At 38.8% G+C, this 20854-nt stretch overlaps 2 protein-coding genes across 2 annotated transcripts in view; one reads left to right on the top strand and one right to left on the bottom strand.

The window, feature by feature from the left end:
• LOC309387672 (uncharacterized protein) overlaps positions 1 to 20854 on the top strand; it is a 166465-nt gene that overhangs the window by 121571 nt on the left and 24040 nt on the right. The window contains exons 30-39 of the mRNA XM_081944381.1: positions 2415 to 2565; positions 3713 to 3826; positions 6065 to 6232; positions 7377 to 7466; positions 13998 to 14150; positions 16344 to 16442; positions 16628 to 16717; positions 16839 to 16978; positions 18467 to 18593; positions 18681 to 18761. Of these exons, the coding sequence (XP_081800507.1) occupies positions 2415 to 2565; positions 3713 to 3826; positions 6065 to 6232; positions 7377 to 7466; positions 13998 to 14150; positions 16344 to 16442; positions 16628 to 16717; positions 16839 to 16978; positions 18467 to 18593; positions 18681 to 18761 (1213 nt within the window). The remainder of the gene's footprint in view (positions 1 to 2414; positions 2566 to 3712; positions 3827 to 6064; positions 6233 to 7376; positions 7467 to 13997; positions 14151 to 16343; positions 16443 to 16627; positions 16718 to 16838; positions 16979 to 18466; positions 18594 to 18680; positions 18762 to 20854) is intronic.
• The window catches only part of ADARB1 (adenosine deaminase RNA specific B1), a 117546-nt gene continuing 115644 nt past the window's right edge, over positions 18953 to 20854 (bottom strand). The window contains exon 11 of the mRNA XM_081944388.1: positions 18953 to 19208. Within this exon, the coding sequence (XP_081800514.1) occupies positions 19170 to 19208 (39 nt within the window). The 3' untranslated portion in view covers positions 18953 to 19169. The remainder of the gene's footprint in view (positions 19209 to 20854) is intronic.

Here is a 20854-nt window from a genome sequence, read left to right as displayed (position 1 = left end):
TTTGATTTCTTTCTGTTTTAATTTTTTCCCAAGATCCCAATTTGTGTATTTCCATGATAGCAAACCTATGGCACCCATGCCACAGGTGCCACGTGGAACCATTTCTTAGGGCACGTGAGGTGTTGCCATGTCAGCTCCAGCGCGCATGTGTGTGCTGGACAGCTAATTTTGCCCTTCATTTTCAGCCATTTTTCGCCCTCCGGAGGCTTCTCTGAAGCCTCCGGAAGGCAAAAAAAAAACACCCCAACATGGAAACCAGAAGTTTGGGATCGGACTTCCGATTTGCGTGTTGGGCTGTTTTTCTCCCTCCTGAGGCTTCTGAGGGCAAAAACAGCCCTAAGGGGAATCCAGAAGTTCAGGAATGGAGGACTCCTGAAGCCTCTTTTTGTCCTCTGGAGGACGAAAAGCAGCCCTATGGGCAACCCAGAGGTTTGAGAACAGACTTCCAGGTTGCCCGTAGGGCTATTTTTCGCCATCCGGAGGGCAAAATACGGCCCTATGGGCAACCTGGAAATCGGAAAAGCCTCTGGAGCCTGGGGAGGGTGAAAAACGTGTCCACCATGCCATCGTGCGGCAAAAGCGGGGATGAGGGCAGGGGGTCATGCACGCATGTGTGTGGGGAGGCATGACCCCCCCACGCTCCCCACACTTTTGGCATGCGATGGCAAAAAGGTTAGCCATCACTGATATATTGTTTATGCTTAATCTTAGTACAGTAGTACCTTGGTATTCAGCGTTAATTTATTCGGTGGGCGGGGGGTGACAGGTATTAAAAAGAATGAGTCCCAAACAAACCACATGACTTACCATGTAACTCTTGGGAAGAATTTTCTGACTGTTTTTTTTCCTATGTCAGCGACCTTCCCAACATGTCCAACTTCCTGTGCGTCCTCTGTGACCATCCCCCTCCTTTTCCAGCAACCTTCCCAGTATGGCTGACTTCCTTTCCATTACCCACAGTTGTTCCACCTCTTCATATAGAGACATGTTAAGTACTAAACAAGAGCCGAACACTGGGACATTTTCATGTCAAAATGTGTCAAAAACCAAATTCAATGAGTTTTGAAGCAGCTGCATACTGAGGTACTACTGTACACACAATAAAAGGTGCATTTCACAATTTTTCAGAATAACTTTTTTGTATTGCACATTTTTGCCTTACTCAAATATTTGAGTTTGTCTTGACAAATTTGAATTTGGTAAATTCATTTTAAAATGCTACCTCAATGAATTATCTTCTTCCCTTCCAAAATTGTTATCTACACTGAGAACCACACTTATATGGCTCTGCTCTCCCAGAGTTTACATACTAGTCCCGTGTTCTAAGGTAAAATCTTACTTTTAAATTGTGCACAAAAGGGATAGATTTGTTTCTTAACAACAAAGGGGTGAGTACCATAATAATATATTCAAGCACTGAATAAAGGTCTGGCAAAAGTATTAATGTCACTTTCTTTGTGGCCAACTATCTGTTTATGTTGTCTCCCTATAGTTATGCTTCTGCTTACTAACTTAAAATGTGGTCAGCAAGACTCAGTCCTCACCCAATCACATTCTGCCTGAAGTAGTCAAGCTTTCCCAATGTGCCTGCCAAGATTTGCATCCCACCAAAGCCCAGTAGGGACTTTCAAATCTCAAGTGAATTAGTTTCCCGTCAAAGCTCAGTGTGAAACACAGATTGCATCATCTTCTTTTCAGATTTTAAATTCAAATTTTCAAATTTCCAATTCAAATTGAATCAGGTTTATGGTGAATTATTTAGATTCTCTCAGGCTTCCTGTGTGCTAGGTTTTCCACATATTAGACAATATTGTTGTTGTTCAGTCCTCAAATGGAAATTAAGTAGAAATATTGAAACATTGCTATCATGTTTCCCCTATTCCTTCCTTTCACTAGGTAAAATATACCCAATTCATGCAACCATTCTTCATGCTTTAGCCTCCATTAATGGATATATGATTATATATCATTATTCATAAATGTCCATTAAATTGGAGAGTACATAATTTGCAGTGGCTTGAGTCACTTGCATATTTCCATTGGCATTATGATGCAAATTATATCATTTCCATCATTTTTAGAATAAATGAAAAATTACCTTGCCTCATGCCGAGTCTGTTGGATCAAGGTCCCTTAAAATGAGGTGTCACATCATTATTAACATTCTAACTACTAATAAAAACTGCCTAATTGATTCTATTTTATTGATAGAAGACAATAATTGTAGCTCAGAGTTGAAATATGGTGTCCTTGGTTCTAGCACTGCTGATGTTGCCTAGTTTGATAATGAAACACCTGTAAGAAAACCACCAAGCTCAGAGAGCCAACTCCACATGATTATACCACACTGGTTTGTTATGCATATGTGCATTTCACATTCTTCTCAATAATGTTTCATTAATGTATGTGTCAAGGGCGAAGCTGGATTAGGTCTCCCAGGTCCTAAAGGTTTTCCTGGTCCCCAAGGACGAGATGGCATTCCTGGAGCAAAAGGTGACCAGGGATATCCTGGTGTGTTAGGAGAGAAAGGACTTCCTGGCATACCTGGTCAGCCAGGATCTCAAGGTAAGGCTGCCCTTATTAGCTACATTTTTGTGGTACAGGATTTCTTTCCCTATGTATGCCATACTTTTTGTAATTAAAATAATGTTAGTCCTGCCTCAGCCTGAACTCTAGGATTGTAAAAACGATCCTGGGCTCCATTTGTTGCAAAAGACACAGTTTTATTAGAAATCAGTGAACTGCAGTAAAGCAAAGCCAGAATTCAAATTTGCGTGCCAAATTCCCCAAGTGTAACGTTTTCCCTCTTAGGTACTCCCACTTACTGGCCTCCCTCGCCCAATCAGTTCCAAAGGAGATGTTTTTGAAACGGAATCTCAGGTGTGAGCTGTTACACCGCCACATTACATTCTCAGTCATCTGACCTTGAAACTATGTCTTAGGAAGCCACAGTGAATAATGAACCTTCCCCTCTCCCATCCAGAGTCCGAGGCACTGAGCATTGTTCCAATATCTCAGGGGTTGCCACAAAGAAGAGGGAGTCAAACTATTCTCCAAGGCACCTGAGGGTAGAACAAGAAGCAATGGGTGGAAACTAATCAAAGAGAGAAGCAACTTAGAACTGAGGAGAATTTTCCTGACAGTTAGAACAATTAATCAGTGGAACAGCTTGCCTCCAGAAGTTGTGAATGCCCCAACACTGGAAGTCTTTAAGAAGATGTTGGATAGCTATTTGTCTGAAACGGTATAGGGTTTCCTGCCTAGTCAGGGGGTTGGACTAGAACACCTCCAAGGTCCCTTCCAACTCTGCTATTGTATTGTATTGTATTGTATTGTATTGGTACCGAGTGAATGCAGAGCGCAGGTGTGAGGTAGCATTTCTGACGAATAAACTGAATAGAGTAAAACCTCACTGGAAGTTTACATGACTTAATAAAGCTTATTTCCTCTTGAATATTTCTTTTGTTTTCTTTTACATAAGAGGTCACTTTTATTCCTACCTTTGGTTTTTAAAGTGTGACAAGGGATGTACCCTTTTGACTCTGTTCTATGATTACTATATCTCATAATTCTCTCTAAACTAAGTAGGACTTCCCTTTAAAGTGTTTATCACATTATAAAGGACCTATCATTAGTGTCTATAAAGACCAATAACTTTTGAAATGAATAACATGCAAGTTAACTGGCTATACTTGTTTATTTTTCAAATTAGGTGAATCGGGTCCTCCTGGATTACCAGGTGTACAGGGCTCCCCTGGTGAACCCCAAATGGGCTCTCCTGGCCCCCCTGGCCCTCCAGGACAATTTGGGGCCCCAGGACCAATAGGTAACCTATTCATTTGTTTCCATCACTCTTAATGTTGATAAAATGAATCCTTAAGCTAATCATTTCATGTGGTTTGATGAAAGGCATATTCATATTTCTAATTTTTATTAAACATCCCAACCTGAGGAAAATCAGGCATTGCCAGGAGCATGTGGGACAATGAAAAAAGCCAACAAATATTTTATTTCATCAATGAACTTTCTAGCAAGGAGGCTGTCCCATTAGGTATAAACTCACATTTGACATGTGGGAATAGAACATATCTAGATCTTATGCTTATTTACTGAGCCAAATTAGAGAAGAAATTGTCATGTTTCTGCAAATGATTGGTATGCATTAAAGAAGCAAATAGTTAGCATTTTCAGATTCAGATTGAACACATTGGATACTGTGATGCTTCCCCAGATACCTCTCTAGATGTCAGCTTAGGGAAGGATGAAACAGTTCCTGGCACGTCAGGAGCTGAGTTGAGTGATGGCTCCGAGCAGCCATCTGTGAGGGATTTGACTGAGGCCAAATCAGAAGAGTCCTGAGGCTCCAGGTGGGGAAAGCATGCAGCTGCAGTTGGTCAGTGATGAGGAAGAGGAACTGCCTTCGGCACAAGAACATGTAGGGCAGAGAAAAGACAGGAGCAAAGAAGGTCAGCCAGATTACTTGTGAGGAGAAAGCCTTGCCCTTGACAGGCTACACTAGAGGTTGGCTATTTACAGAGCATGCAGTCTCGATTCGTCTCGATTCTGGGAACAGTATGTTTGTTTCCTAGCTGTGTGTTTTCTGGTTGTTGTGATTCCTGCCATGTTTGGATTGACACTGTGCCTTGACGTGAATCGTGCTTGGAAACTCTGGGCTTTTCTTGCCTCGTGAGCTCTCTTGTGTTATGGATTAAAGTTTGCCTGGTAGATTTATTTTGATTGAGAAACTTTCAAGTGCTCTGTGGACTAGCATTAGTTTGTTCATGGCTGGATTTAATTGGGACAGTTTTGGGTTTTGGATGAAGGGAATTGCTGGGGAATATTAATAAACTCATTAAACCACATATGTTACGTGTTTGTGAGTGAGCAGGACAGCACAGATACTGGCAGCTCTGAATAATTTTTCAAGAGGTCTTAGTAGTTGAGGAATTGCTCACATATTAATTGCTGGGATCATTGCACAAATAGTTAAATGCTCTTTTATTTTGGAAATTAGTAAAACAGTAACATAGAGCCCTGTTCAAAATAGACATTATTTCCTGTGTAGATGCAAATCCTTGTTCCATTATATTTCAAATATAACAAACATCCTTTGTGAGTGTCTGGAAGAATAGAAATAAAGGGCTGTTCTCAGAGCTTCAGTTTCAGTGGAGACATTCCATCATCACTGTTTCTCAGAGGCAGATTCTCAGTTGTGTGGGTGTGAAGGAATCCACTAGATTCTGCTCAGGCTGTATCCGTAAGCATAGTCAATAAGCTCCTTTTCTTATCCTCACTCCATATGTGCTTAAATTATCTCAAGCACAATTATTATAACTTAGTAAGTTCATATTAATATTTCGTAGTTGATTTCTAATTTTCACCTATCAATAAATCTATAACAGACATAGTTTGGAGTTTTAACAACTGGATTTTATATTTCCAGATGTGGGGGCTATTAGTGTCACAAATGCATTGGAAAATACTTTGATACAATCTACTAACACTTTCTTATTTGAAAAAAAAAATCCTAATGTAGGATTAGAAGATGCTTTAGAAAACGCCTGTAGATTTTCTAATATATAATGTAAACACTATTTTTTTTCCTTTCCATCACAAGAACTTTTACCCCCATTTTCCAGCTCATTTTATCTGATAAAGATTTCTTAGAAACTTACAAATATATGAGTACTTAATAAATTTCAGTTGGTTGCCTCAGCATGGACTTTAGATTCTTTATCTATGGTCAATACTGTTAACATTGCCTTTTAAAGAAAAAACCTCGGAGTCATTTTTTTTCTCAAATGGATAATGTATTTCCTACAAGGTTCCTTCCTTCCAACATAAGACTAGACTATTCCTTTCTGTCTGACTACCTGGCCTTGTCTATTCCTGAAGATATGACAATTGACTCTGCTATTTACTTCAGTGTGTCCCAAGATTTACAGATGTCCCAAGATTTACAGAAGGAAAATGCATTTTTCCTTCACACTTTCAGGCTTAGTAGCCAATATACTATTTTCTGTGTCAAGCATTTTGTTTCCAAACCTCTTTTTGATTCCTGCAGGACCACCAGGAATCAAAGGTGAGAGAGGCCACCCGGGTGTCCCTGGGCTAGATATGCCAGGACCTAAAGGAGACAAAGGGACCCCAGGAACACAAGGTCTGTCAGGTGTGCCAGGGTTGCCAGGCTTACCTGGCTTACAGGGACAACAAGGACATCCAGGTGTGCCAGGTGGGTAATTCTTTGTAATTAATTATTCAATATAGTATAACTAACTGTGTACTAGTACACAGAGAAAATGAACAAAATCTTAAAGCAAAAAATAGCACTAATATTTGATTCAATTTTAATTTCACTTCTCTCCTTTGTTTGCTACAGTTCTTGTTTAGTGACAAAAATTGGGACTGGCAATTTGGCAGTCACTAAGTGAAACCATGACTGTGCTTATGATCTATCTTCAGTTTTCTTTTGCTTTCTCTCTCTTTTTTATTTAAGAAAATGCATATGGCCCAACTCACTCTCACTGAGTCTGGGCAGCTTACAACAATAAAAACCCAATATAAAACAATAAAACAAAATAACCCCACCCCTCCTGGTAACAATGATAAATGAGGCATGGGATGATCTCCATCCCCGCACTGGGACCCCCAGGTCTGTTGGCAAAACCAGGTCTTCAGGGCCTTGTGAAGGAGTGTCTAAGAAGGCAATCTAAGGGAGGGAGCCACTCTGGAGAAGGCCCTTCTTCTTGGTCCCGCTAGATGGATCTCCTAAGGAGAGGGGACTCATAGCACTCCCTGCCTCCCTGCTCTGGTGGGTTGGGTAGATGTGACCGGGAAAGGATGGCCCCTCAAATAACCTTGTCCCAAGCCATTGTAGGTTTTTAAGGTGGAAATCTGCATCTTGAACTGGACCTGGAAGCAAATCAATAATCAGTGCAGTTCCTGTGAGAGAGATGACACATACACACATCTAGGCCTGCACAGAACCATGCAGGCTACCACATTTGGAACTAAATCTGCAAAGATTGTAGTAGATTGGTCTATCAATTGACAAACTGATAAAATATAATGATTAATATTTATTAGAATTATATATCTTTACTATCGTGAAATTGTACTTATGAGTATTAATTCTGTTCTCTATCATTCTTAATTTTTTCATAAATAAGATTTTTTATTTGCGAGAATAGGAACTTTTCAAATTTACTTAGGAATAATATGCCACTTCAATGTAAATACAGTGGACTAGAAAAGTGTCATGTAGTCTGTCACATAGTCAGTGACATATGTTAATTGGATTTACTATGAAAATAGAAATAAAAATATATTATATAAACTTATCAATAATGTAAGCAATTGATACAATTTGGTTTTAGGACTGAAAGGAGAAATGGGAATTATGGGTACCCCTGGAATTCAAGGTCTACCTGGTCCTATAGGAACTCCTGGAACTCCAGGTGAAAAAGGTAAGAGTGACCAATGGTTAGCCAAATGAAAACTAGATTTTGGCAATCTGCTTCTAAGAATTGTTTTAAAAATGAAACAATTAGAAATGAAAGCCCCAAGAGAATGCTAAAATGCCTCCTAACATTTGTGCTCCTACTTAGAGTTCCGTTCAGGCCCTTGTCTCAAAGGTGCTTTTTTCAAAAGGCAATTGTGCTGTTTTTTCCAAAGAGGAAGAGGAGGAGAAAGACATTTTGCTTCCCATTCAAGAAGTTGATAATAAGACTTTCATGAAGAAGCTTCTTGGAGGAGAAGCAGGACATCTTCTTCCTCAAGGAAAAAGACAGTCCAGTTGCCTTTTGAATAAAGCACCTTTATGACCTGGATGACTCAGGATCTCCATAAACATTCAGGCCCTTCTGTGCACCCCAGAATACTGTAAGCATGATGCTTGATGGAAGCAAGGCAAAGTGTGAGAATAAACGAATAAGTAATAAATGAAAGGTTCAGCAATGAAAGATGAGTAAGAGAGGCTCTATGATTTACCCTTAGATGCATTTATGAATAAATTTATAAGATTATTTCAGGGGTGGGTCCCGACTGCTACTACTACCAGTTCTCTCAGGGACGTGCTGCACATGCGCACTGTGCACAAACACATGCATTGTGCGCACATACACGCACAGTACTAAAAATGCTTTTGTGCATGTGCAGAAGCAAAAAACAAGATGGCAGTGCCTACAGCACTGCTGAGAGAACCAGTTCCAGAGCGTGGCTGGCCAAGTCGCCACCTCTTTGGCCAAACCAGTCAAAACCGGTAGGAACCAACCTCTGTACTATTTGTTATGATAGGCTGAGAATTGAATGTCCTGCAGCAACAATTATATAGACATGACACCAGGAGGTCATACATTGGAAAAATGACATATTTAAGAGGAAAGTAATTTTGTTTGAGAGGGGAAATGGGTTGCAGGTAAAACATGATTGATGAAAACTAGAGCAATAGATGGATTTCTGACCCTTTGTAAAATAGGAAGATGGGAAAATGGATATATATATACATGCACACACACACACACACACACACACACACACATATACATACAACTTCTGGTTGAAAGGAAACAAGTAGTACGTGCTTCCTATAATGTTGAAAGAAGCAAAATATATGTGTGTTGCAATGTGCTTCTGCCTTCTTTGTTATATGGAAGTGAGTTAGGTATGTCAGAAGATGCATGAAAATGAGTTAAATGTGGTGAAAATGAATTACTTAATCAGTATATTTAGTAATGAAATGATTGTGGACTAAAAATAAGTGGAGCAATCAATTTAAATGTTGAGATGATCCTAAAGAGGGAATAAATGAGGATCAAATCACCAACAAATATGTGAAAAAAAGAATGAATGGGTTGAATTAACTTTGTGGATAGCTGGAACTGTTTTGCATATAACTGAAAAAGTAGAAAAACTTGGTTAAGTTTAATTAATTAATTAATCAGCCTTCTTAGGGAGCAAGGTGCTGGTTTAGTTATTCAGTCACTTCTGACTCTGTGTCCCGATGAACATCATTTTGCCAGGATGGTTTTCAAACTACTATTTCTTTGAGTTCCTCTATGCACAAACAGTGACATTAATGGTAGTATCTATCTACCTTGTCTTCAGTAAGCATCATTTTCAGTTGTCCTTGATTTGTCCAAACATTGGGAACAATATCTCTTGACTTTGCATTATTGTCTAAAATATTTTAGTGTCAACTCATTATTACTGCTTCCAGTAAATGACCTTATTTAATTCATGTAGTATAGCAATGGCACTTAAACTTATATACTGCTCTATAATGCTTTACAGGCCTCTCTAAGTGGTTTACAGAGTCAGCCTATTGCCCCCAGCAATCTGGGTCCTCATTTTCCTGATCTCGGAAGGATGGAAGGCTGAATCAACTTTGAGCCAGTCAGGGTCAAATTCTGGGCAGTTGGTAGAATTAGCTTGCAATTGTATACTTAAGTTATGGCAAAAATTTGAACGACAAAATCTTGCACATTGCATTAATAAAATTATTTTACTAATTTGAGCATTATTTGCACACTGCTCATAAATTGATCTTTTCCAGTCCTTTGGGAACTATCATGTTCTCCCTATCTGGCTATGTAATACATTACCTATGTAATACCTGTACATTAACTCAGGGGTGGGATCCTACCAGTATAACAACGGTTCTCTGAGAGTATATAGTCAATTTGTGATCCATAAAATCATTATTTTAGAAGAAAGCATTTGCTATAAACACTAAATTTTCTTGACAGAAGTCTAGAAAGCAATTCTGTTCTAGTTAATTATATGAAAGAAAGAAGTAATATTTCTTATCCAGTCCTGGGCTTCTGATTCAATCCATGTTTAAAAGAAAAATCTAAGGAGGAAGGGGATTGTTATCCTGCCATGACAAAAGATATAGCTTCAGAGCCAGACTAAATACAGTTCTGCTTATAATAATCTGTAGAGAAAAATGTGGTAATGTAAAAGCTGTTTGCAAGCAGTGACATGCAGTCAGGTGAGGCAAGTGAGGCACAGCCTCACCACTCTCATCATGAAAAAAAAAGTAAAAGGAAAAAGCTGTGCTAGTTGCTGCCTCACCGTGGATGACTCTGCTTAACCTCACTGGTGCTCTCCCTCCCCAAGTGTACTGACTTCCTCCCCAGGCCCCCATTCATTTCTCTCTCTCACACACACAGCTGGATAAAACTATATAAAAATCTAGCCCAGCTTCACTGATTACAAGTTTGAAAAGGCAACGTGGCTCCACCTGCAATCAAACTACACTTGGGGAGGGAGAGCACAAGCGAGGACTGAGGAGACCACAGGAGGAGGCAGGAAGCCAGGCAAAGAGCCATGCTGTAGTACACACACTTCCCCCCAGCCTCTTTCTTTTGGAAGGCTCGGCTCCCCTCCGGCTTCTCTGCCTCTCCTCTCACCCCAGCCTGCCAGCAGGAGGTGGTGGGTGGGCTTTATTGTGTTCCAGGCATTTCCCACCCAGACAGCAGGCTGCATTTGCAATGGTGGAGGTGTTTGGGAAAGGCAGCAGGGGAATTGGGGGGGGGGGATGGCAGAGGAGCTGCTTTCAAGCCACTGGAAAAGATATCCAATCCAACTTTTGTGTGTGGGGTTTTTTGTTTGAGAGTGAGTGAGAGAGGGAAGGGGTAGGAGAGATAGTCCAATCCAACTTCTGTGTGTGTGTGTGTGTGTGTGTGTGTGTGTGTTTGAGAGAGGGGGAGGAAGGGAGAGAGGGAGGAAGGAGGGGAAGGAGAAGAAAAAGAAAAAGAAAGAAGGAGCAAAGGAGAAAAACAAATGCTGTCGCTTTAAATTGGAACTGAGCATGCCTGGCTGTGGAATTCTGGGAGTTGAAGTCCACAAGTCTAAAAATATTTGAAACTCAGCACTGTGTCAGTGCCTCACCAGTCATAAACTTCACCGCACGTCACTGTTTGCAAGATATGCCAGTCATCATTACTGTGTATAATTTTCAGCCTGAATTATACCTTAGTTGCTCTCCCTCTCTCTTTTTAAAATACTTATTACTGAAGAATTGTACAATACTAGAAAATAATATAAACTAATATAAGACATAAAAGAGAAGAAATCAAAAAAATAAAAAATACAAATTGCCGAGAAGGAAGAAAGGAATAAAAAAAGAGAAAAGACTAGAGAAAAAGCATAGGAAAAAAGGATATTTAAAGAAGTGGCTCCTGATTGTCCTTGCAACAAGTACAAGAAAGTAAATATTTTCCCCATGCTGTTAGATACATAATTCCTTCCTTCCCATATCCCCCACTTATCCAATTGTCAGTTCAAACATTGTTACCATTTCAGTCCAAGTGTCAGCAAAAAGTGCATAAAGGATTACCAGAATTTTATGAAAATAGTTCTTACTTTAATATTGATCAATTAAATTGGCTGTATAGTCTTTCCTTTTTTCCTTTCCTTTTTTTTCTTTTATCTAGTTGCTAAGTTGGATTGAATCTGCATTCACATTTTCTTTCTCTCATTTTAAAATTTTAATCAAAGCTCTAGGAAACTTCTTTTGATAAGTCAATAGTAATTCCTTATCCAGGTTATTTTTCATCTCTTCATCACACTGATAATCATCTCTACCTTGTAATCCAGTTTCTTCATTTCTCAATGTTTCCACAACACTTCTAATTTCTACATCTTTTACTGTGCTGTTTAAGGCAGAACATTTATTGTAAATTCTTTTATTTAAATGAACTTTAAGAAATAAACTGGCAGATGTAGAAATTATTGCTGTCACTTTAGTTATAAGTTTTTTTCCCAGTTTTTCAAAGATCCTTTGAACTGTCTCATGGGTCAATTTTTTAAAATTTTATTTCTTAACAGTATGTTATTTTTTCTTCTGTTTTGTTTGGGATAAAATTTTACTTTGCAGGTAGATTTTCAGATTTGTTGTTTGAAGACCTCTTTTAACTCATTTTAGATCCAAAAGTGTTTGAAAGTTTTATACAGTGTTTGAAAAACAGTAAAACTAACAATCCATCTTTAAGCAATGAAACAATAGCTTTTTTCAGACATAAACTGAGAACTAGAGGACTGATTTAATAAAAATTAATACTATATTGCCACCTGCTGGACTGATAAAGCCATTTCAAGCTAGAACACAAGTGATGGTTATAGATACAGGTTAAAAAAATAACGTGAAAAGAAAAATAGGATGCTTTTGGGCTTTTAAAGAATTTCAAGAATTTAGAGTAGGATGTATGAACACAGGAAGTCCTTTATTCATTATAATAAGATGAATACTAATAGAAATTTTAATCTGGGAATTATTTGTATACTGCTACTATATGATGAGGTCAATTTGAAATTGAAAATGAGAAACTCAATTGAAAAAAATTAAACAGGATTCCTACAAAATCCTACATCATTTAGAAACATAGGAACTCCTTTTAAAGTGTTTTATTTAGAAAATGTGAAAGTATAAAAGTTTCAGGATCCAATCTAGTGGACGACCAAGACCAGAGGTTTAGTCTTCCAAGCTTTTGGACTCATGCTAGAGCCCAGCCTCTGGGAACTTCTCTCTGTCGGAATGTAATATAATATATGTGTATTGTATTGTATTGTATATGTTACATTACATTTCAGTATATATATATAATCCAACCTAATCCAAAAGGAGACTCCCCCCAAAAACCAAGACACAGAACAGGACAATGGCATCGCCCTCCTCCCTTATATCAAAGGCACCACAGATAAAATCAGCAAAATTCTCCACAAGCACAATATCAGGACAGCCTTCACCACTGACCAAAAAATAGCCAACATCTTAAGAAACCCCAAAGACAAAATCCAGCTAGAAAACCAAGGAGTCTATGAAATACCATGCAAAATCTTCCCGGCAACATATATAGGACAGACAAACAGGAGAATAAATGCACGCATCACAGAACACAAGAACGCGGTAAGAAAAAAAGAAAAAACGTCCTCCCTTTTCCAGCACCTTAAAGCTACAGGACATGAAATCAACTTTGAAGGAGCCAGGTTAATCTCCAAAACAGAACACCTCAACAAGAGAACAATTATGGAAGCCATCGAAATAGAGAAACACCCCCACAACATGAATAAACTTGATGATACCTCCCGCCTACCAAACATCTGGAAACCAGCCCTAGCCAACAAACGAACACCACCCACCATCCAGGCTGTTACAATACAAAAGAACAACGAACACACAGCCAGCACTAATCAGCACCAATCTACCAATCATGATACAACCACACAACCAATCATTCCACCTACTGAAACAAAGCTAGCACTCCATCCCCTCCCACCAAGATATACAGAAAGACGGCAGCTCCAATCGCATTTTAAGACCACAGCCTGAAGATGGCGAGTGAGATCTCGCTGAAATGTTGCAAAGACAATCTCAACCTTACACGGGAAAAGACCCGAATACAACAAAACCATATATATATATATATATATATATATATTCAGGAAAGCATTCTACTTTTTGTTTAGTTTTAAATCTTACATTCTGGAGAATAGTGTAAGTCTTACATAGTCTATCACATAGAAATGTACTCTTCTGTCTACAGCCTTTTCAAAATTTAATTGAACAATATATACTGTGTGTGTGTGTGTGTGTGTGTGTGTGTGTGTGTGTGTGTGAGAGAGAGAGAGAGAGAGAGAGAGAGAGAGAGAGAGAGAGAGAGAGAGAGATTCTAATCACAAGAGCACATTTTTCTTGCATGTTCTGTTGATTTCAAATTGAACTTGATCACAAAAGCCATCGACCAATTCTATTTCTGCATTAGTAGTTGGAGCATAAAATTAAATGATCATCATATTAAAGCTTTGTCCACAAAGTCTGATCAATATTATTTGGTCATTGATTGTCACTGTTGCTGAACTGTTGTTGTCTTGTAATGGAAGTTTAACAATGATTGCTGATCACCTTTTAAATACTTTATTACTGGAGGTTTGAAAATGCCATTGCTACTGCCAAGGCTAAAGTGCCCTTATATTCTCTGGATTTTGTTTTGTAGGTAGCCTAGGTTTTCCTGGAGTGGCAGGACAAAGAGGTGATCCAGGTTTAAAAGGTGAAAAAGGTGAAGCTGGACTCCCAGGGGAGCCAGGAACAATGGAAAAAGTTGACATGGAAAACCTGAAAGGCCAAAAAGGAGAACAAGGAGATAAAGGTGTGTCAAATTAAATAATATGTGTCATTGTTTCTGTTGTTGTATTTTGATTGTTTTTCCTCTATGCCTAGACAATAATAATTTTGGCATGCCAAATAATCACGTACTTAATTTCTGACCAAATATTTGCATTAACCTCCATCTGGAACTTATAAGCAAGAAAATATTATTGACAGGGATATTGCAGACATGTAACAAGATGCCAACCACTCCCTTGCTCAGCAAAGGAAATATGCAGTATCTTCCAAGGTGTTGGAGGAAGTAATGGTGGCCACATTGGATAGACCAGCATCTAACCCCTGTCCTTTAAATGATACTTCTTAGGATGCTGGAGGGCAACATTAAAGCTTAAAAATCAAATACTAGGTTGACAAATCTATTTAGTGAGGTTCCTCCATGGTTAGTTAGTTTCTTCCTTTTTAGATGTAAAAGATATCCTTTTGCTAAGGTGGAGTATCAGGAAGACTAAAAATAGCTTTCTAGAGTGCAATTTTTTTCAGAGGCATTAATTCATTGGGGATCGTCTGAAAAGGCAGATCATCCTCTCTTGATATCAAAGAGGTTTGCTCTGCTTTAGCCAAATGGAGGAGCTGTCACAGACAATTTCCCAAGAATCTGAATGAGACAGCAAAATTCCCTCTTCCTTCAGAACTAAAGAAATATTATGAAAATGAAACAATTTGATCTCAAAGCAAAAGGAGAGGTGCGCTGTGCATTGCTCTTTGAAATATATACCGTATTTTTCGGAGTATAAGACTCACCTTTTTCTCCCCCCAAAGAGGGTGAAAATCTGGGTGCGTCTCATACACTGAATACAGCATTTTTGGCCTTCCTAAACCCCACCCCCTTCACAAAAATGGATGTGCAGAAGGTTTGGGAGGCCTGCAAAGTGCTCCTGGGGGATGGGGAGGGTAAAAATGAGTGGAAAATGGGCCGTTTTTTGATCGTTTTTGCCCCTCTCCAGCCACCAGGAGCACTCTACAAGCCTCCTAAAGACTATGCATGCACCTTTTTTGGCAAAAAACAGGCCCCAAAAACAGACTCGGTTTTGTCCCCACCCAGCCCCCAGGAGCCCCTAGGCCTCTCAAACTCTCGGCATGCCCCGTTTTTCACACAAAATGAGGCATGCAGAGGGTTTGGGAGGTCTGCAGAGTGCAAAAACTTTTTTTAAAATTTACCTCTTCGAAACCTTGGTGCTTCTTATACTCCGGTGCATCTTATACTCCAAAAAATAAGGGTAAGTATTAAAGGAGACAATGTTATGCACCCTAAAAGGTACTGCTTAATACTTACAGTATTGTCAACCCAAAGAAATTTGTGTCACTCTTTGAATATTAATGGCTAAACTTAAGATCCTCTAGGCCAGGGCTGTCAAACTCATGGCCTGTGGGCTGGATATGTCATGTGCTGGTCCCGCCCATGCCCAGTTTAGTGAAGGGGGGGAAAGTCCCAATATGTCACGTGATGCCGCCATAACACCGCAAATTTGACACCCCTGCTCTAGGCTATCAAGGAACAGATTAATTTTAATGGCATTCATTCATGCAAGAATTAAGGTCATCCAATATGCATGCAATAGGGTAGAGAGCAGTCAGTGTTCTACATTTTAGGAGGCAGTTTCAGATGATCCAGTTAGATTGTTGTTTCTCTGCAGGAACCATCCTATCTTGGACTGGAATGACCTGGGGTTTAGCTGAATTATTGGAGCCTCTCTTAGACTTGTAAAGCAGTATTGTTTATGCAACCCCAAACAATGATTTGGTCTTAGAGAAGAAAACCATTTTGTTGGCATGTAGAATAATTAATTGGTTTACTTATGTTATTGAACCAAGGCATAGCACACAGCAATTTTTGCCTCTGAAGTGTGAAGCAAAATACAAGTATACTTCTTTTCTTGTATTCCTTACTATCTGTTGAATGAACTGGGCTTCTGAATATGACTTTTCTTGGGTCCAGGATTATTACTGAAATTCGGGCTTGAGGTTGGGCTAATTAAAGCTAAATGTTTCAGTATATTCATGAATATTCAAAAGTACTCTTTGATTTTGTGTTGGGATAGAAACACTATGTTTATATCTATTTGGCATTGTAGTAGTACTGTTTCTATCAACCAATCTTTGTGATATAACCAGAATTATATCATGCAGAACTTCAAGCATGGTTTGACAGTAAATCAACATGTTTGATTTTTAGGAGCAAAAGGGTTAATAGGAGAAAAAGGAACTCCAGGAATCTCTGGCAGCCCAGGAATGCCAGGAAAGGATGGGGATCCTGGTTTACCAGGCCAAGCAGGTATGATTAAACATCTGGATTTTTTCCCCAGAATTCTTTTGAATAAAAGTGTATAGTACCCTTCCATGCTATAATTTTACTTTTAATGGCATCACTATGTACTTACATAATCTAGTAAACCCCTCCAATTATATCTCTATAACAAAGTATGTTTAAATCAACCCTATTTTCTTTTTTAAATTTAGGACCAAAAGGAGATTCGGGCACTCCAGGATTCCAGGGTGAAGCAGGATTTCCTGGACAAAAAGGATCAATGGGTGAAATGGGTTTACCAGGTACTACCCACCGTAGACTCTGGATGATTTGGAATTTTATACTAAATTGCCATCCATCACTCCAAATATTCAGATTAAATTTGTTTTAAGGAAAAAACTCCGCTTATAATGTGTCTTTCAGGGCTACCTGGAGAAAAAGGATTTCAAGGCCTTCCAGGTGAGGCGGGTCAGTCAGGATTTCCTGGAGTTAAAGGTGAAAAAGGACATAAAGGAGACTCTGGACTTCCTGGAATTGGCTTCCCTGGAGCTCCTGGTGAGAAGGTATCCATAATCCTTCATAATATGTGTTAATGTCATAAACAGCATGTTAATTACTGTGCTAATGTATCTCTAATTTCAAGAGATAGCTATTTAGGACTAGGTTTCTATCATAACAAAAATATAGAAGGCAGGAGAAAAATTGATATAGGCTGTATAAGAAAATGATTTATTTGGAGTCAGATAATTGGAGCAGCAGCCTTTCCCTGAATTGTTTGGTGACACTAGAAGTGAAAGCCTAGGAGTTTCTGCATGCAAAGTATGTGCATTTCTGAGGACCCCCTGTACTCCTTTCTTCCTTAGCATAATAAGCTCTTGTTTCTTGTGAGGTCAGAAAGTGAAACAATAGACTGACAACTTGAGTTTAGGTACCACAGAGAAATAGCTAACAAATTATTCTGGAGTGAGAAAATATGTATTAAAATTTGACTCAGAAGAATTTTGTGTGGAGCCTTCTGTGGGGAAAAAAAGCAATTTTTTTCAGCGCAACAACGCATGCGTTCATTCCAGTTTGATTTCATCACAAGAATGGTATACCGTAAGTATTCAAAGCACAACTGAGTCAGAATGTGTTTGGCTAAGTTATAGTTGTGGCCTGGAATATAGACTAGGAATATGCACTGGAGGTCATCTATTTCAACTCAGTTTGATGCAGGAGCCATTATAACATCTTTGACAATCATTTACCAAATTACCAATTTATCAGATTATAGGAGGAATCATCAGTTCACATAGCAGTCTGTTTTCCTGGCTGGTAGCTTGTACAATCAGGAAGCTCCTTGTAGTTTTAATTGAGTTTGGTCAACTGAAGCTACAGAATGCCCACTTGGTCTTCTGTGTGACAACTCTTTACATAGTTGAAGACAGATATAATACCTCCCTCCAGTCTTTTTTGGAGGCTAGATATATCAAAGACCTTTAAAATGTGGACAAGGTTCCTTGAAAGGGTTTGACTGATCACACAAATACTTGATGTACTTGTGAGAGCCAGCAGAGAATTAACTGGGACAATCCAAGTAACTTCAATCTATTCATTCCCACCTCACATAAACTCCATCAACTCAGGCATCTATTCTCAGTAAGAAATGTTCCTTTGGGAACAAGGTTTTGCAAAGATCATACCTGGGAAATTCCAGAAATAACTTTTTCTAGGTATCATCTTAATGTATTGAAATTGGCAGTATCAAAGAATAATAATGCGTAACATTGTACATGTTTATATGTGAGTTACCTTTATGCATACACATTACACAACTTCTCTGCTTAGCTTAGGGATAAAGAGCATACAGTGAATATTTAGGTTTTGTGCCAATCCTTTGGAACATCTCCTTATAGTTTTCTTTCTGGATGGTTCAAAGTGACATATTATAGCAAATTTTAACTGGAGTAAAATGAACTTTAGGGCAAATGTCTGGGAAAAATAGTATTGGAAAAGAACTAAGCATCTCTGATTAAACTAAATGTATTTTTTTCTTCTTCTTCTGTCCACAGGGTGAACAAGGATGGCCGGGCAATTCAGGCTTACCTGGAGACAAAGGTGAAAAGGGTATTCCAGGTATTTCAGGCATCCCTGGATTTCCAGGCATCAAAGGGCAGCCTGGCCTTCCAGGTTCTCCAGGTGGGTGATCCAAAGAGTCCTGTATTATTTGTGACAGTTATTTAGGCTATAAATTAAACAGGTGTGCTTTACTTTTTTTTAAAAAAGGTGTTCCAGGACTGGCAGGTGAAAAGGGACAGAAAGGAACCCCAGGCTTGAGTGGTTTTCCAGGCTTAAAAGGAAAACCAGGTAAAAAACTTTGGACAATGTTTCATCTCTGAATGGAAGGTCAGGTTTTCTCTTTGATATTTATGTCTCATGTACTTGGAGCCATGTTAGCTTATGCTTGTCAACTGCCTAATTGGCGAATCCAGAAAAAGAAACTCCTGGGACATTATTTTACTAAGAGTATAAACTTTACTGAATAAGTCCCCTTTGGCACAGAAGAAGCCCACCAGCTCTGGCTTCCTTCGCAAAAGAACTCATAGTTCATTCCTCTTTTCCCCAAGGGCCACCCACAATCCATTATATCCACCAATCACTTCTGTTCATTTTGTTATGAGAACCAGTCAGCCAGGCTGTGACATCTGCTCTGGGTGTCCTTGAGGGTGGGAGCAACGTCTCACAGGAACCAAGGATACTTGGATGCCATTCCCCTCACCCTTGCATTCCAATCCACCACCATTCTTTGTCAAGCTGCAAGCAAAGCAGAATATAGGTGAAAGTTCAAGTCAGTCTTGACAATGCTGAAAGCTTAAGGGCTACAAATACAGGTTAAGATGGCAATCAGATCGTAACCGATAAGGTGATATACACGTGTCCTCTGCTTTGTGATACATGAAATAAGATACCCTGTACTCTAGTTTCAACTTGAGTGTTTTCTAGAGAAAATTTGCATTAATCCTAGGCTAGAAATGCACAACTGTTTTTTTAAGTCCAAGGACAGCACTTTGAATGCATTATATTACAATGCAATACATATTGCACCGCCCCGAGTCCCTTTGGGGAGAGGGGGCGGTATAAAAATCAAAATAAAGGTAAAGGTAAAGATATTCAACAACATTACAGAATAATATCAAATAAGTGGAGGAGATCTGAACCCAAAATGGCTTGATTTAATTTAATTCTGATTAGTCAAAATTAAATGTAATTAATTAAATACAATTAATATGATTATCAACCATGAGTTTTTTTAAAAAAAAACCATTGAAAATGATTCCTGGTGGTAGCTTTATAAGAGCTTTGGCTTTGGGGGCCTGGTGTTCTGTTTCAGGCACAAATGCACTTTTAATTACCAACTTATTTATTTATAAATTGAATTTAAATCACATGTAAAGATATATCCAAGTCATTTGGAATCATATTGATTGATCTTTAGATCTTCTTCCATTTATCTGTTAAATTAAGAACTTTTCATCATAGTAAAAATAAAAATGAATTTTTATTGCTCTTCAATTCAATCAGTGCTTTTGGTATTAGAGCAAGATTTATGCACTTGTGTAAGTGTCAGAACCTTGTACTCTATTTCAGCACTGATCCCTCACAAATTAAAAGCCAAGTAAAAATCTATTCAAACATTGTAAATGATCAAAGCCTTGCATGTTTTCATCTGAAACCTTACAAACTTCAGGTGCTCCTGCTTAAGATCCCGTGAGAGCTTTGTGCTTTAGTGAACACAATTGCTATCTACTTCCTACTACATCCTCAAACCCCCCATAACTTTAACCTTAAACTGTCTACTGTTGACCTCACCCTATTCCTAAGGGGTCAGTAGGGGCGTACATAAGTGCACCAGTGTGCCTAATGTCCCCGTCCTAATGTCCCCATTTATTTGTACCCATTTCCTCTGTTCTTATACATGTTTATTCTTATTCCTGTTATCTTGTACATGAGTGACAAAATAAACAAACAAATAAACAAATAAATAAATAAATCTATTCATTGTATTTATTATGTTTGGAGGTTGGTCATATTTCAACTGGTGGAAAGTGGGAAGCATTTACCTTAAACAGCAACATATAATTCAGGGGCAGCCAGAAAAATCACTGCTGTAATTCCTTGGAGTCCCACCCCAACTTCTATCTGAACTTAGGGGAATTACATTATAGCTTCCAGTAAACAAAAACTCCTCTTAGTTCATTCTAATGCTTCAGGGACCTGTCAGTCATCCAACTGAAAGGAATGAAATGAAAATTATCAGGTACTCTGTCTCTCTCTCCTCCTTCCCTCTCACACAAAGTGTAGAGAGCCACAGAGATACTTTGGAAAAACTACAGAGAGAGTTACAAAAACAAAAGCATGCTATTAGAAAACAGAGCAGATCAAGAAGAAGCACAGACTGC

The sequence above is a fragment of the Natrix helvetica genome, assembly GCF_964273705.1.
Source record: "Natrix helvetica genome assembly, chromosome: 2".
Classification (NCBI taxonomy): Eukaryota; Metazoa; Chordata; class Lepidosauria; order Squamata; family Natricidae; genus Natrix; species Natrix helvetica.
This window is presented reverse-complemented; position numbering and strand designations above follow the sequence as displayed.